The sequence below is a fragment of the Mobula hypostoma genome, chromosome Y, assembly GCF_963921235.1.
Source record: "Mobula hypostoma chromosome Y, sMobHyp1.1, whole genome shotgun sequence".
In the NCBI taxonomy this organism is placed as follows: domain Eukaryota; kingdom Metazoa; phylum Chordata; class Chondrichthyes; order Myliobatiformes; family Myliobatidae; genus Mobula; species Mobula hypostoma.
The window spans coordinates 2,284,244-2,302,482 of record NC_086130.1 but is presented as its reverse complement, the minus strand read 5'-3'; the positions used below and the strand labels follow the sequence as shown (position 1 = coordinate 2,302,482).

The 18,239-nt window shown below is 42.0% G+C and overlaps 1 protein-coding gene across 1 annotated transcript in view; it reads left to right on the top strand.

Moving 5' to 3' along the window:
* The window catches only part of LOC134341066 (speckle-type POZ protein-like), a 202,829-nt gene that overhangs the window by 144,411 nt on the left and 40,179 nt on the right, over nt 1-18,239 (top strand). The window contains exon 8 of the mRNA XM_063038816.1: nt 10,160-10,302. Coding sequence (XP_062894886.1) covers nt 10,160-10,302 — 143 coding nt within the window. The remainder of the gene's footprint in view (nt 1-10,159; nt 10,303-18,239) is intronic.

Below are 18,239 nucleotides of genomic sequence, written 5' to 3'. Positions count from 1 at the left end.
CCCATACCCTTTGATGCCCTGGCTAATCAAGAAACTATCTAAGTCTGCCAAGTGCACCCAATGGCTTGGCCTCCATAGCCATTCGTGGCAAAAAATTCCACAGATTTACCACCCTCTGACTAAAGTAATTTCTTTGCATCTCTGTTCTAAATGGACATCTTTCAATCCTGAAGACATACCCTCTTGTCCTAGACTCCCCTACCATGGGAAATAACTTTGCCATATCTAATCTGTTCAGGCCTTTTAACATTTGGTATGTTTCTATGAGATACCCCTCATTCTCCTCCACTCCAGAGAATACAGCCCAAGAGCTGCCAGACGTTCCTCATACAGTAACCCTTTCATTACTGGAATCATCCTTGTGAATCTTCTCTGAACCCTTTCCAATATCAGAATATCCTTTCTAAAATAAGGAGCCCAAAACTGAACACAATACTCCAAGTGTGGTCTTACAAGTGCCTTGTAGAGCCTCAACACAGCCCTGCTCTTATATTCTATACCTCTAGAACACTGCATTCGCCTTCTTTACCACTGACTCAACCTGGAGGTTAACCTTTAGGGTATCTTTCACAAGGACTCCCAAGTCCCTTTGCATCTCTGTATTTTGAATTCTTTCCCCATCTAAGTAATAGTCTGCCCATTTATTTCTTCCACCAAAGTGCATGACCATACACTTTCCAACATTTGCTACTTCTTTGCTCATTCCCCTAAACTATCTAAGTCTCTCTGCAGGCTCTCTGTTTCTTCAATACCACCCACTCCTCATCTTGTCTTTGAATCACTGGAAAATTTAGCCACAAATCCATTAATCCCATAGACCAAATCATTGACATACCTCCTAAAAAGCAGTGCTCTGAACACCAACCCCTCTGGTGGAACTCCACTGTTAACCAACAGCCAGCCAGAAAAAGGATCCCTTTATTCCCGCTCTCTGATTTCTGCCAATCAGTCAATGCTCCACCCTAGGAATTCAACTAAAGTAGGTCCAATTAAAATAATGATCCTTTTGTTCATCACATCTAGTGGAATAATGTAAGTCATTTAAAGGATTCCAAGGTCCTATGGAAGTCTCTGAAATTATATAAAAAAAAGAACAAATTAAATTCACATTTTGTGATCTGAATAATTTTGATTTGTTGTCTGGACATTAATCACACAGATCATAAAACAGCTTAACCATAGCTGTAGTATATATTTTCATATTGTGGTTGCATTATAGAAGAAACTAATCAAACTACACATTGACTTCTGGTCTTGACACTTGAATGTTAATGTTATAAGATATTCAGGTTAAATGCTGGCAGTTTGGTGGGAATATTAAACATTGTGAATGGATGAAGTGGAGAAAACTAATAAGAATATTAGAATAAATTACTTTTCAAAATGCATATATGTTTACAGCTATAAATACAGGTTTTCCCCGCTATCCGAAGGTAGAGTGTTCCTATGAAACAGTTCGTAAGCCGGAATGTCGTAAAGTGAATAAGCAATTACCATTTATTAATATGGGAAAAATTTTGAGCATTCCCAGACCCAAAAAATAACCTACAAAATCATGCCAAATAACACATAAAACCTAAAATAACAGTAACATATAATAAAAGCAGGAATGATTTGATAAATACTCAACCTATATAAACTAGAAATACTTTCCTGCAGCACTGTCTAGCGCAGCGAAAATCTCACAGAAGCACTGTCGGCAGAAACACTCTTTCCAGTAACCTTTAAAGATATGAAGCTGCCAAATCATACCAAATAACATGTAAAAATACACAGCCTATATAAAGTAGAAATAATATATGTACTATGTAGTTTCACTTACTGGAATCGGGAAGACTCCAATAAATTGCAGTTTCGTCACAGTTAAACACTTGCTTATACGAATAACTACCTGACGCAATCGGCAATCGCCTCTGATCTGGGCCGACATTTATGAGCCAGGCAGCACCTAATTAATTAGCTTGTTTATTTCGGCTTTATTCTTAAAGATGTGCTGGATGCGTTTAGACTACCGCTGCACCACTGCATTCTTCGCAGCCCCGTATCAGTTGGGGACCACTGCTTAAAACTATGAAACTGCCCTCGCCTCAGAAACCAATCAAACCACCCATGACTACCTTTAAATTCCACTTTCGCAACACTTTCATCACCATCGGCCAGTGCTTTCTGTTTCAGCTTATTAAAAAGACTGACTGATTTCTCCTTAAGTATAAGAAAATATAATGGAACACCACGCTTTGTACACCCATCAATCCACTCAAGCAATAGACTTTCCATTCTATCCATTATTGGATGCGGACTAAGAGAGACCACTTTGCTACGAGCAGAACCAACAGTAACATCGGCAGCTTTCAGGATTCTTTCTCTCTGCATGTAAATAGTGCGAATGGTGGATGCAGGCAAGTTCAACGCGCGGACAATGTCCCTAATTCGTTCACCACGATCGAAAGGCTTAATTATGTCTAGTTTTACACTAAGTGTAACACCCTTACGAGCTCTTTCAGGCTTTTCCGATTCCTTAGAACTCAGCTTGCTAACGGATGCACAAAATAAATCGAGATAAAGCACGTGTTTAAGCAATGGTTGCTAGAATGCAGTTCCAGGGGAGGAGCTTGGCTGTTTGGGCGCACGTTGTCTTTTATTGTAACAGTGTAAACACCTTCTATTAGTGAAAACAGGTAACTAATGTAGGTCTTTCATAACAGTGAGGTGTCATAAAGTGAATGTTCAGAAAATGGGGTCCATACATTTACAGTGGTTTGAATAATGCTATAATGATCAAGTTTACCCATTTGGCTAAATAATTTTCTGTACTGTCTTAATTGAACTAAGAAGTCTTTTTTTGTCAGTTACGGTAAGCTATGAACCTCAGTGGAAACAATTCAATCTTGATCTTGAGAGACTGCTAAAGAAATTTATTAAAGTCAGCACTTTGAAGCCGAATTATGCAGCTAAACGCACCTTGGATTATCTAGTAGTGTTTATGTAAATTCCGGAAAGCTTCTATTTTAAGCAATTTACAAACTGGATTTAATGAAAATACTGATATGTAGAGGGAGATGTCATTTCAAATCATGAAAGTGATTTGTTCCATCTGTAATCTGGAAAAACTTGATCATGCACTACTTTCTTAAAGAATTCTTATTCTGTCAGCACATTTTTTTTAATAATCAAGATGGTGCCACATACAGTGGCCATTTTGTGAGCTCCCAATTTTACAGTATACTGTTAATTTCTGTGATTTCCTTCATATTTTTTGTTCAAGTAGCTCATAGTCACATCAGATATGACAGACTGCCTCTTCTGAACATTGGGAGAACAGCATTTACCTACAACATGCCACCCTTTCTACACTGGGAACCCCCTACTTACGTGATCCTTAGGAAGCTCATTTATTACACCACAGCTACCTCGGAAGTGGTGTCAGAGGCGAGCAAGAAGGACTGGTGTCCTATTGAGGTTGAGACAGCGTGCTAATCAGCTGTCACTCCTTAGCATTCTCCTGGCTAATGTTCAGTCTCTGGACAATAAGCTGTGCGAACTGAGAGCCAGAATCTCCTATCATCGGGAATCTTAACAATACAACGTTTTGTTGGCCGATAGAGCAGTCAAGCCCTCTGGGTTTTCTGTGTTCTGGGCGGACAGAGGTGAAACTCTCTGGGAAGAGTAAAGGAGGAGGGGTATGCTTCATGGTCAACAATGCTTGGTGGGATCCTGGAATGTGTATGCCCTCAAATCCTCTTGCTCCCCATACCTGGAATACCTGGTGCTGCTGTGCAGACCCTACTGGCTGCCAAGGGAGTTCACAGCTGTTATCATCACAGTGGTGTACATTCCACCGCAGGCTGATACTGACCTGGCTCTCAAGGATCTGTACAAGATCATCAACACACTGGAGACTGCACACCCAGAGGCTGCCTTCATCATCGCCGGTGACTTTAATTGAGTGTTATTGACTAAAGTCTCTCTGAAGTTTTGTCAGCACATCCAGGTGAGCACATGGGGAGGACCACTGCTACTCTCCATTCCGCATCACTTACAAAATGGTCCTCTGCCCACTGTTTGTAAAATTGAATCACTCTTTCATCTTGCTTCTGCTGAAATACACACCGAAGCTGAAACAAGAGGCAGCCATAGTTAAATCAGACCAATCTGCCTCCATGCTACAGGACTGCTTTGATGAATCAAATGGAATGTCTTCCACAATGAGGATGTCTCCGAGTTCACGAAAGGAGTCATGCGTTTTATCCGGAAGTGCATTGAGGATGTTGTCTCCCAGAAATCTGTAAGGGTCTATACAAACTAGAAACCCTGGATCAACAGTTCCATGTGAGCAACACTTACTGCACGACACAGTACATTGCTGATGACCAACAGGAACTCAAGAAATGCAGCTGTGATCTCCACAAAGTCATCAACCTGTACCTTGGTCATCTCTGAAGCTGAAGTACGCAGGTGATTCCAATGAGTGGACAGTCGCAAGGCTCTGGGACCGACAGCATCCCAGGGTGAGTACTCAGAGTGTGCGTGGCACAACTGGCTGGTGTGTTTGCAGGCATTTTTAATCTCCCTCTCCCAGAGTCGGGTGCCCTCCTGCTTCAAAACATCCACCATTGTCCCTGTACCAAAAAAGGCCAAGGTAACATGTCTGTACAACTGGGGTCCTTAGTACTCACCTCAATTATAAGCAAATGCTTTGAGAGGCTGGTCAAGGATTACATCTGCAGCTTGCTAAACACCCACACTGGACCCTCTGCAATTCACCTACCAACACAACCGATCGACAGATGACACAATAGCCACAGCTCTACATACCGCCCTTCTGGAGAAGAAGGATGCTTATGTGAGAATGCTGTTCTTGGGCTACAGTTCAGCATTCAAATCATAATTCCCTCCAGGCTTGACAAGAAGCTTGGCTTTCACCCTGCCTTGTGCAGCTGGATCCTGGACTTCCTGTCAGATTGCCAGCAGCTTGTAAGAATGGGCTTCCTCATCCCTGTCTGTCTGACACTCAACACAGGAGCCCCTCAGGACTGTGTCCTAAACCATCTCCTTTACTCTTCGTGTACCCATGGCTGTGTCACCACCCACAGATCCAATCTGCTAATTAAATTTGCTGAAGATGGTACACTGATTGGCTTAATCTCAAAAGAGTAATGAGGCAGCCTACTGAGAAGAAGTCATCACCCTGACACAGTGGTGTCAAAGAAAACTGTCCCCCATAAAAACAGAGGATCTGGTTGTGGATTACAGGAGGAATGGAGACAGGCTAACTCCTATTTTCATCAATGGATCTGGGGTTGAGAGGGTGAACAGCTTTAAGTCCCTCGGCATACACATCACCAAGGATCTCATGTGGTCTGTACACAACAGCGCCTCTTTCACCTCAGACTGTTGAAGAAGTTTAGTATGGACCCCCAAATCCTAAGAACTTTCTACAGGGGCACAATTGAGGGCATCCTGACTGACTGCATCACTGCCTGGTATGGGAACTGTACTTCCCTCAATCACAGGACTCTGTGGAGAGTGGTGTGGACAGCCCAGCGCATCTGTAGTTGTGAACTACCCACTATTCAGAACATTTACAAAGACAGGTGTGAAAAAAAGGTCCAAAGGATCACTGGGGACCCCAGTCACCCCAACCACAAACTGTCCAGCTGCTACCATCCGGGAAACAGTACCGCAGCATAAAAGCCAGAACTAACAGGCTCCGGAACAGCTTCCTCTACCAGGCTGTCAGACTGATTAACTCACACTGATACAACTGCATTTCTTTGTTATAACCATGTAACTATATAACAATTACAGCATGGAAACAGGCCATCTCGGCCCTTCTAGTCCTTGCTGAACTCTTACTCTCACCTAGTCCCACCGACCTGCACTCAGCCCATAACCCTCCATTCCCTTCCTGTCCATATAGCTGTCCAATTTAACTTTAAATGACAACATCGAACCTGCCTCAAACACTTCTACTGGAAGCTCGTTCCACACAGCTACCACTCTCTGAGTAAAGAAGTTCCCCCTCATGTTACCCCTAAACTTTTGCCCTTTAACTCTCAACTCATGTCTTCTTGTTTGAATCTCCCCCATTCTCAATGGAAAAAGCCTATCCACGTCAACTCTATCTATCTCCCTCATAATTTTAAATACCTCTATCAAGGTTGATATTTAAAATACCTCAACCTTCTACGCTCCAAAGAATAAATACCTAACTTTTCAACCTTTCTCTGTAACTTAGGAGATGAAACCCAGGCAAAATTTTAGTAAACCTCCTCTGTACTCTCTCAATTTTATTGACATCTTTCCTATAATTCGGTGACCAGAACTGTACACAATACTCCAAATTTGGCCTCACCAATGCCTTATACAATTTCAGCATTACATCCCAACTCCTATACTCAATGCTCTGATTAATAAAGGCCAACATACCAAAAGCTTTCTTCACCACCCTATCCACATGAGATTCCACCTTCAGGGAAATTATTCCTAGATCCCTGTGTTCTACTGCATTCTTCAATGCCCTGCCATTTACCATGTATGTCTTATTTTGATTAGTCCTACCAAAGTGTAGCACCTCACATTTATCAGCATTAAACTCCATCTGCCATCTTTCAGCCCACTCTTCTAACTGACCTAATCTCTCTGTAAGCTTTGAAAACCTACTTCATCATCCACAATGCCACCTATCTTAGTATCATCTGCATACTTACTAATCCAATTTACCATCCCATCATCCAGATCATTAGTATATATGACAAACAACACTGGACCCAGTACAGACCCCTGAGGCACACTGCTACACACCATCCTCCAATCTGACACACAGTTATCCACCACTACTCTCTGGCGTCTCCCATCCAGCCACTGCTGAATCCATTTTGCTACTTTCATATTAATGCCCAACGATTGAACCTTCCTAACTAACTTTCCATGTGGAACCTTGTCAAAGGCCTTACTGAAGTCCATATAGACAACATCCACTGCTTTACCCTCGTCAACTTTCTTAGTAACCTCCATCTCTGGAGACAGACTATCCACTGACATCTTCTACAGGCCCACTGACTCTCATAACTACCTCGACTATACCTGTTTCCACCCCGCCACATGTAGAAATGCCATTCACTATTCCCAGTTCCTCCGTCTCCGCCACATCTGCCCCGAGGATGAGGCTTTCCGTTCCAGGACATCTCAAATGTCCTCTTTCTTTAAGGATTGTGGTTTCCCTTCTGCCGTCATCAGTGGTGCCCTCACCTGCATCTCCTCCATTTCCCGCACTTCGGCCCTCACCCAATCCTCCCGCAACCATAACAGGGACAGAGTTCCCCTTGTCCTCACCTTCCACCCCACCAGCCTCCAGATCCAGCACATTATCCTCCGCAACTTCTGCCACTTTCAACAGGACCCCACCACTAAGCACATCTTTCCCTCTCCACCCCTTTCCACTTTCCGTAGGGATTGGTCCCTCGGCGACTCCCTTATCCACACGTCCATTCCCATGGGTCTCCAACCCGGCACTTATCCCTGTAAGTGTAAGTGCTACACCTGTCCCTACACCTCCTCTCTTGCCGCCATTCAGGGCCCCAAACAGTCCTTCCAGGTGAGTCAACACTTCACTTGTGAGTCTGTTGGGGTCAACTGTTGCATCCATTGCTCCCAGTGCGGCCTCCTCTACATCAGTGAAACCTGATGCAGATTGGGGGAACCGCTTCGTTGCGCACCTCCACTCCGTCCGCCACAACAGACAGGATCTCCTGGTAGCCACCCACTTCAACTCTACTTCCCATTCTCATTCAGATATGTCCATACATGACCTCCTCTACTGCCATGATGAGGCTAAACTCAGGATGGAGGAGCAACACCTCATATACCGTCTATGTAGTCTCCAGCCCCTTGGTATGAACATAGAATTCTCCAACTTCCGGTAATTCCCTCCCCCTCCCTTTCTCTATCCCTATTTCACTCTGCCCCCTCCCCCAGCTCCCTCATGGTTCCGCCTCCTTCTTCTACCACCCATTGTTTTCCTGCCTATAATGTTGATGCTTCCCCTCCCTCACCCCTTTGTCTTTCAAACTACTGGTCTTTCAACTGAACCTACAAGCATTCTTCAAATCCTTCCACCTCCTTCATTCCTCAGTCCTGACGAAGGGTTCCGGCCCGAAATGTCGACTCATCGTTTCCACTGATGCTGCCCAACTTGCTGAGTTCATCCAGCGTACTGTAAGTATTTGCTCATCAAAAAATTCAATAACATTTGTCAAAGATGACCTTCCACACACAAATCCATGTTAACTGTTCCTAATCAGACCCTGTCTATCCAGATAATTATATACACCATCTCTAAGAATACTTTCCATCAATTTACCCACCACTGACGTCAAACTCACAGGCCGATAGTTGCTGGGTTTACTCTTAGAACCCTTTTTAAACAATGGAACCACATGAGCAATATGCCAATCCTCTGGCACCATCTCCGTTTCTAATGACATTGAAATATTTCTGTCAGAGCCCCTGCTATTTCCACACTAACTTCCCTCAAGGTCCTAGGGAATATCTTGTCCGGACCCAGAGACTTATCCACTTTTATATTCCTTAAAAGCGCCAGTAATTCCTTTTCTTTAATCATTATACTTTCTATAACTACCCTTCTTGTTTCCCTTATCTTACACAATTCAAAATCCTTCTCCTTAGTGAATACCGAAGAAAAGAAATAGTTCAGAATCTCCCCCCTCTCTTTTGGCTCTGCACATAGCCGTCCACTCTGATTCTCTAAGGGACCAATTTTATCCCTCACTATCCTTTTGCTATTAACATAACTGTAGAAACCCTTTGGATTTATTTTCATCTTACTTGCCAAAGCAGCCTCATATCTTCTTTTATCTAGCAAACCAAAGTAGAACTGACTTGTCAACATCAACCCACTGACAGTCTGCAGCAGGACCCTTTGGAAAGATACTAGAACTAACAGAATTGGTTACTTAAACCCATCACTCCTACTGGGACATAGGCAGCTGACAGTAGCTCGCCAGATTCCTCTGTCCTCAGCCACTCTTTCATGTTGTCTTACGGTGTACCTGTTCTCTCCCAGGAATAAGGTCTTTGGAGCTTCTGTTGGTGTTCTGTAGCATTGGGGTTTTACAGGATGGGGTTGCTAACCCTGTCCACAACCCTCCTCCTTTGCATTTGAGTTCTAGCACAAATAGAATGTCCCTTAGAAATAGTTTTCACCAATCTAACAAAAATAGTGCTAGGCCATTAATTTATGAATTGTGTTACTAACTTTGTCACATTTTTTCCACACATTATTAGTACTTCAATTAGATTTCCTGTGAAACACTGATTTCATAATGCTTGATTTTGTTCATTTTCATTGGTTCTCTATTACACATCATTTTGAGGTCATTTCTTGCTATTTTGTAGTTGAATAGTCATTTGGGAGTTACATGTTTAACATCAAAATTAGTGCTTTACCAGAATTAGATTCAGATGTAGCCTGACTATATTGTTTATAACAGTGCAGTTATATCTGATAGCCCAAAAAAAAGTGCAGATGAAATGTACAAAGAATCAGAATGATGTGTAATATCACTGGCATATGTTGTGACAACAAGTAATGTAAAAACAAAATAAAGAATTAGGTGAATAGTGCCTAAATGAGAGAAGAAAAAGAGATAGTGTTCATGGGTTTATTCTCCATTCAGGAATCTGATGGTAGAGGAGAAGAAGCTGTTCCTGAAACATTGGATGTGTGTCTTCAGGCTCTTGTGTCTCCTCTCTGATGGTAGTAATGAGAATAGAGGATGCCCTGCTTGATGGAGTCCTTAATGGTTGATGCCGCCTTTTTGAAATATCGTCATTTGACCATAGTTTAGATGCAGGGGAAATGCTGCTGCAGAGGAATAGTTTTGCAAAGGAAAAGATTGAATGGGCTAAGGTGTTTTCTTTGGTTGAAGTGAGAGTTAATTGAAGAGTTGGTTCAGTTGACGTATTTCCCTTTGATGAGTTGTTAACATATGAACGAGTTTTTTGAGGGCTTGGCGAAGTGATGTCACAAGTGCAAAAAAGACAGTATAAATTAGTTTCACTGGGGATAGCTGATCCACATTTATGCAATACTTTCCAATGATCTGCTTCTAAATAATATAAACTTTTATTGTTTCAGTATGCTCTGGAGCGCTTGAAGGTTATGTGTGAGGATGCTCTTTGCAGCGATTTGTCTGTGGAAAATGTAGCAGAAATTTTAATCCTGGCGGATCTACACAGTGCAGATCAACTCAAAACTCAAGCGGTAGACTTCATAAATTAGTGAGTATTAAAGTTCAATGCTATGACAAAACTATAATCAAATTATGTTAATGAATTGCTAATGAATCAGTCCTGGCATCTTTACAACTTTGGGTATAAATGGAATTAATCCTTGAGGTAAATGATACCAAGCTGTCTACTATTTGAAAGATATTCTGTGATCTTCCTATGAACATTATGAAATCTATATTTCAGCTTAGAATGTTGTTCTGAAATCAGGCTTAACATATTGAGAGAGCATTATTCTGCATAAAAATATTTGATGCCGATATTGGATCTCCTAAATAGAAGAACGTTGTATTCTGTTGGCAACCTCCTAGCTTCATGATCTCAAAATACCTATCAAAGTTACATAATCTCTCACTATGCTATCAAACTTAAATTTCTATGTTTTCCTCATGATGATTCTTGTACCAGTTTATTGGAAAATTTTGAAATTTGGATCATAGTCATGAATTTTAGAATTTGAGTTGAAAATCTTGAGGTTTGTAAGGTATTTGGGTTTGACATTAGCACCCTCTCAATGTTATTTTCAGTTCTGTGCATAAATATAGTTATAATTCGGCATAAGTTGATCACAAGATGTCCACATTTCCGAGGATCTCACCTGTTCTGTTAACTCCTCCATCCTGATCAAAAAGGCACAACAGCGCCTTTATTTCCTGTGGAGCATGAAGAAAGCTCACCTCTGTCCCACTGACGGACTTTTACCGCTGTACCACCGAGAGCATACTCACCAACTGCATCTCAGTGTGGTATGGCAATTGTCCCGTATCGGACCGCAAAGCACTCCAACGTGTGGTGAAAACTGCCCAGCGGATTATCGGCACCCAGTTGCCCACCATTGAGAACATCTACCATAAATGCTGCCTGGGCAGGGCGAAAAGCATTATCAAGGATGCATCTCACCCTAACCATGGATTTTTTACTCTCCTCCCATCTGGTAGGCGCTACAGGAGCCTCCGCTCCCGCACCAGCAGGTACAGGAAGAGCTACTTCCCTGAGGCTGTGGCACTGCTGAACCTCTCATCACAGCGCTAAGCAGTATTGCATCCGTATTGTACTGTCTCAGTACTTACATATTTGTGTGCTGTAGCACTTTTTCTATTTGCAGTTATTTTGTAAATAACACTATTCTTTGCATTTCTGGTCAGATGCTAGACGCATTTCATTGGCTTTGTATCTGTACTCGGCACAATGACAATAAAATTGAATCTAATCTAATCTAAAGCATAAAATAGATGACTTCCAATCTCTTAATGAATTTTAAATTGGGACTTGCACTGTGAATGACTCATTTTAGGTGAAAGGAATCAAATTCAAAATAACTGAGGGATGAGCAGCGTAAGGGAGTTGTATGTGGGTGAAATGCCAATGGATAAATGTATAGAAGCTTATCTTACTTTTACAAATCATACCAGTTTCACCTTTAATAATTGCTAGAGATGGAATGGAAATTTTGGAAGAGATGAAAGTTTATAGTTCCAGCTCTTGCAATATTTAGCATTACTAATGCTGCAAATTGAACAAGAACTGTGATGATTTGGAGCTGTTGAGAGTGGTTATGAATTGTAACAGTCAATGATAAATGTTGGTTTGGAAATTCATGTTGCTTACTTGGTGAAGTTGCCATGTGTCAACACTGTTAATGAAAATAGGAAAAGAAAACAAGGAGATTCTACGTCCGCACTAGACTGAATAATTTTGAAAACGTCGGTATTGCATAAAAATGATAGGCGTCCACACCAGCCGTTTTTCAAAATACCTCCGTCCACATTAGAACAGATATTTGGGGGAATCTCCTCCTACTGGGCATGCATAGGACACACAGAAAACAAGCGCAAAGGCAACAGTATACTTGGTGCATGTTTGTCCAGTTAGACTAGAAAAACTTAAAAGGAAATTGCCAAACGAAAGATTTGGTGCGTGTTTGGCCAGAAACATTTCCTACAGCTATAGTCTCTTCACCGATGAAAGGGACAACAACTACAACTAAATGCAATAAGGCTTGTTACTGGGCAAAAGTGAAATTTGCTGTTACCTCATTTGTTTGCCTTTACTTTTACCATGTCCTTGCTAGAGTCAGTTATCAAAGATGTGGTAACAGCTCATTTGGAAAGTGGTGAAATCATTGGACAAAGTCAGCATGGATTTGTGAAAGGAAAATCATGTCTGACGAATCTCATAGAATTTTTTGAGGATGTAACTAGTAGAGTGGATAGGGGAGAACCAGTGGATGTGGTATATTTGGATTTTCAAAAGGCTTTTGACAGGGTCCCACACAGGAGATTAGTGTGCAAACTTAAAGCACACGGTATTGGGGGTAAGGTATTGGTGTGGGTGGTTAATTGGTTGGCAGACAGGATGCAAAGAGTGGGAATAAACGGGACCTTTTCAGAATGGCAGGCGGTGACTAGTGGGGTACCGCAAGGCTCAGTGCTGGGACCCCAGTTGTTTACAATATATATTAATGACTTAGATGAGGGAATTAAATGCAGCATCTCCAAGTTTGTGGATGACACGAAGCTGGGCGGCAGTGTTAGCTGTGAGGAGGATACTAAGAGGATGCAGGGTGACTTGGATAGGTTAGGTGAGTGGGCAAATTCATGGCAGATGCAATTTAATGTGGATAAATGTGAGGTTATCCACTTTGGTGGCAAAAACAGGAAAACAGATTATTATCTGAATGGTGGCCGATTAGGAAAAGGGGAGGTGCAACGAGACGTGGGTGTCATTATACACCAGTCATTGAAAGTGGACATGCAGGTACAGCAGCTGGTGAAAAAGGCGAATGGTATGCTGGCATTCATAGCAGGGGGATTCGAGTACAGGAGCAGGGAGGTACAACTGCAGTTGTACAAGGCTTTGGTGGGACCACACCTGGAGTATTGTGTGCAGTTTTGGTCCCCTAATCTGAGGAAAGACATTCTTGCCATAAAGGGAGTACAAAGAAGGCTTACCAGATTGATTCCTGGGATGGCAGGACTTTCGTATGATGAGAGATTGGATCGACTAGGCTTACACTCTCTGGAATTTAGAAGATTGAGAGGGGATCTTATTGAAACATATAAAATCCTAAAGGGATTGGACAGGCTAGATGCAGGAAAATTGTTTCCGATGTTGGGGAAGTCCAGAATGAGGGGTCACAGTTTGAAGATAAAGGGGAAGCCTTTTAGGACTGAGATTAGGAAAAACTTCTTCACACAGAGAGTGGTGAATCTGTGGAATTCTCTGCCACAGGAAACAGTTGAGGCCAGTTCATTGGCTATATTTAGGAGGGAGTTAGATATGGCCCTTGTGGCTAAAGGGATCAGGGGGTATGGAGGGAAGGCTGGTACAGGGTTCTGAGTTGGATGATCAGCCACGATCATACTGAATGGTGGTGCAGGCTCGAAGGGCCGAATGGCCTACTCCTGCACCTATTTTCTATGTTTCTATGTTTCTATTATTTTGCTGTATCTAACATGTGCAATAAAAGTAGTTACTGGGCAAAAGTACAATTGCATCTATTGAATGTTTGCACAAGCAATACATTAATAATGTTACACGAGCCTGGCGGTGGACGAACTGAAGTGCAGAACACAGGCGCAGGGGCAGAGTCAGGAGGCTTTATTGCCATCGCGAGCGTGGAATCGGTTTCCAGGAGAGTCTTTACCCAAAGTCTTGGGTTTGGAGAGAATCCAGGAGCGGTGCTAGACTTAGAACCATGAAACAAAGTTACTCACACCGGAGTCGACCAACAAACTGGCAGCTCCTTGTTGTGATCACGGGGTCTTTATCCTGCATTTTCTGATGGAAGGCAGGTGTGTGTAGGTTGTGGAACCTGGGAATGATTGGAAATTAAACGAGGGGATTGAAGCCTAATTCCTGAGGTAAATAGTAAGGTGGGGGAAGAAGAGACCTTGACAAATAAAGCACCTTGTTAAATGTAAAAAACATGTCTGCATCAGTGTTATCTTGTATTTCCGTACATGTTACATTAGGCTGTTACACATCTATTGTCAGATATTGTTGTGGTGTTGGAGGTTGCGTTCAAGAAAACAATGAAATGCCGTGCTACTGCCACCATTTCTTCCGGCACGTCATGGCAGTGTTTTTAAAAAGAGCCGGTTATCCGGTATACGCTACACCGTCTAGTAGGCGTTTTCAGATTTATTCAGTCTGGAGATCGTTTCTGAAAAGCTCTGTTTTCTGGGGAGGAAAACGCTGTTTCAATGTGGACGGAGGGTCAAAATGAAGAAAGAAAGCTTTGGTTAAGGATTTATCGGGTTTAGTGTGGACGTAGCCGTGGTTTAATATTGGTAAAAGTTTAACACAAGGGTAATTTGCCATTTGTTAATGGGGTGGATTTTTGTTGGCTTGCCTGGTCAGAATGGGAAACATTGCTTCCCTTAGGCTATTGGGCTTTTGAACTCACAGCTATATCACATTTGAAGTGATAATTTATTCAGTGCCCTTAATATATTTAATTTATGAAGTTAAATATTTCATAGTTTAAGATAATTCATTTGTAGATTTACATATATATGTACATATATAGTTAAAAGATAAATAAATTAACAACTTGACTGTCACAATTACATTTGATGGACTTGCTGAGTCCTTCAGCATTTTGTGTGCTATTCTGAATGGATATAATTGAATTTATTGAGATTGCTTGGTATCCTAATGAATTTTGGTATATTCCTAAATATTTCCACATTATTCCAAAATCCAGTAAGATGCTACAGGGAAGTTTGAGTTTAATTGTTATTCAACCATATATGAATATTCATGAACACGACCAAATGAAACATAGTTACTCAGAGGCCGAGGTACATAACACAGTCACACACAGCACTAAGCACATATAACTCATAATAAGATTGCAAGCATATATAAGTTATACATAAATTACAGTCACACAAAAAATACTGTCCATGAATGTTGCAGCAGTCTTCGGTTGCACAAAATTCTACAGAACAAACTCTCTGGGACAGTACTGACTCCAGTTTGGACACCTGCCACCCTGCCCCTTCCCTGCGCATTTCCTTCAGTTTTGCCGCCAATGAGAAACATGCTGACAGGGTAACCTGCAGTACTTAATATTTTAAGTTATTAATATCTAGCAGGTTCTTGCAATTGTTAAAAATATACATTTAAAATAGATAACAAGAACTTTGGTTGGCTGAATAAAATTTGCTGCGATGGAAAGCACCACGATCTTACTGAAAATCCACATTTTAATCTTACCAGAATGATTATTTGTCCCTGAAAAATATGCACTAATTTTTGTGTTTCAAACTTTACTCCCATTTATAATTAGATTTTATTTTGCATTCAATTATATTAGGCACTGATCCTTTTAAGATGTGCACCTTAAAATTGTTTTCAATGCAACAGCTACATCACGATCAGCAGTATGCTTATTATATTTAGTAAAACCCCCATATAATGAATATTGTGAAGGACTTTAAAAAAAGCTATGCTTTCAAAGTTTTTCTACATTAACTAATCGTATTTGAAGATTCAAAAATGCAGTACACTACATGATTTTCATTGATAAAATTGGATAAGCATTCCTCAGAAACAGAAATGAGAAAAAATGGGAGATGATGGGACATCTCAGATCGGGTGCAGGTTATTCTCGAGAGGGAGGGCAAGAATCCAGATGTTTTGGTCCATGTAGGGACCAACGACGTGGGTACGAAGAATGAGGGGGTCCTGCGTAGTGAGTTCAGGGAGTTAGGTGAAGCTGAAGGGCAGGACCTCCAAGGTAACAATCTCAGGATTGCTACCTGTGCCATGTGCGAGTGAGGCGTGGAATAGAAGGATTATACAGATCAATACATGGCTGAGAGGATGGTGCAGGAGGGAGGGCTTCAGGTTTTTAGATAATTGGGCTTTGTTCCAGGGAAGGTGGGATCTGTTCCGACGGGATGGTTTACACCTGAACTGGAGGGGTACTAACATTCTTGCAGGAAAGTTTGCTAGTGCTTCTTGGGGGGCGTTTAAACTAAATTTGCAGGGGGCAGGGATCCAGAATGTGAGAGAGGATAGCGAGATGAAGTATAAAGGACAGGTGGGGACTACACGGTTCCGGAATATTAAATGTGAAGTAGAGAAAGGTTAGGCGGAACGAGTGATACATGTGCAGGGGGATGGTCTGACAGAGCATGGAGTTAAATGTGCAGAAAGAGTAAGTAAATTTAAGAAGGACAACAAAATTCAAGGGGCGTATAGTCTGGTGAGAGTACAGGGAGCTGGGTTATGCACAATAGGCAGCGATTTAAACAGAGAGAGGAGAAATGGGTTAAAAATTCTATATCTGAATGCACTAAGTGTCAGAAATAAGGCGGATGAGCTTGAAGCTCAGGTGTGAATCGGTAACTATGATCTTGTTGGGATAACGGAGACATGGCTACCGGGGGGATCAGACCTGGGAATTAAATGTACAAGGGTATACGTGCTATCAAAGGGACAGAAAGCTGGGCAGAGGGGGTGGGGTGGCCCTGTTGGTGAGGAATGAGATTCAGTCCCTTGCAAGGGGGGACATAGAATCAGGAGAAGTAGAATCAGTGTGGATAGAACTGAGGAACAGTAAGGGCAAAAAGACCCTGATAGGTGTTATCTACAGGCCCCCAAACAGTAGCATGGATATTGGGTGCAAGTTGAATAGGGAGTTAACAATGGCATGTGGCAAAGGAAATGTCGCAGTAGTTATGGGGGATTTCAACATGTAGGTGAACTGGGAAAATCGGGTTGGTACTGGACCCCAGGATAGGGAGTTTATAGAGTGCCTACGGGATGCATTTTTGGAGCAGCTTGTACGAGAGCGGACCAGGGATAAGGCTATTCTGGATTTAGTGTTGTGCAATGAACAGGATTTGATAAGTGATCTTGAAGTAAAGGAGCCATTAGGAGGTAGTGACCATAATATGATAAGTTTTTATCTGCAAGTTGAGAGGGATAAGGGCAGATCAGAAGTGTCAGTATTACAGTTGAACAAAGGAGACTATGGAGCCATGAGGGAGGAGCTGGCCAAAGTTGACTGGTCGGATATCCTAGCAGAAAAGACAGTGGAACAGCAATGGCAGGTATTCTTGGGAATAATGTACAAGGTGCAAAATCAGTTCATCCCCCGGAGAAGGAAGGATTCAAAGGGGGAAAAGTGGCCACAGTGCTTGACAAAGGAAGTCAGAGATGGCATAGCATTAAAAAAGAAGTATAACAGAGCAAAGTTGAGTGGGAAGACGGATGATTGGGAAATTTTTAAGGAGCAACAGAACAACTAAAAAGGCTATACGGGGAGAAAAAATGAGGTATTAACGCAAGCTAGCTAGGAATATAAAGGAGGATAGCAAAAGTTTTTTTAGGTATGTGAAGAGAAGGAAGATAGTTAAGAACAATATTGGGCCCTTGAAGAATGAATTAGGAGAAATTGTTATGGGAAACAGAGAAATGGCAGACGAATTTAATAAGTACTTTGGATCTGTCTTCACTAGGGAAGACACAAGCAATCTCCCAGATGTATGGATGGGCCAAGGACATAGGGTAGCAGAGGAACTGAAACAGATTGACATTAGGAAGGAAACGGTGATGAGTAGACTGATGGGACTGAAGGCTAACAAATACCCAGGTCTAGATGGTCTGCATCCTAGGGTACTAAAGGAGGTGGCTCTGGAAATTACAGATGCATTGGTGATCATTTTCCAATGTTCCTTAGATTCAGGATCAGTTCCTGAGGATTGGCAAATGGCTAATGTTATCCCACTTTTTAAGAAAGGAGGAGGGAGAAAATAGGGAACTATCGCCCTGTTAGCCTAACATCAGTAGTGGGGAAGATGCTAGCGTCCATTATTAAAGATGAAATAGTGGCATATCTTGATAGCAGTGATAGGATTGGGCTGAGCCAGCATGGATTTACCAAGGGAAAATCATGCTTGACTAATCTATTG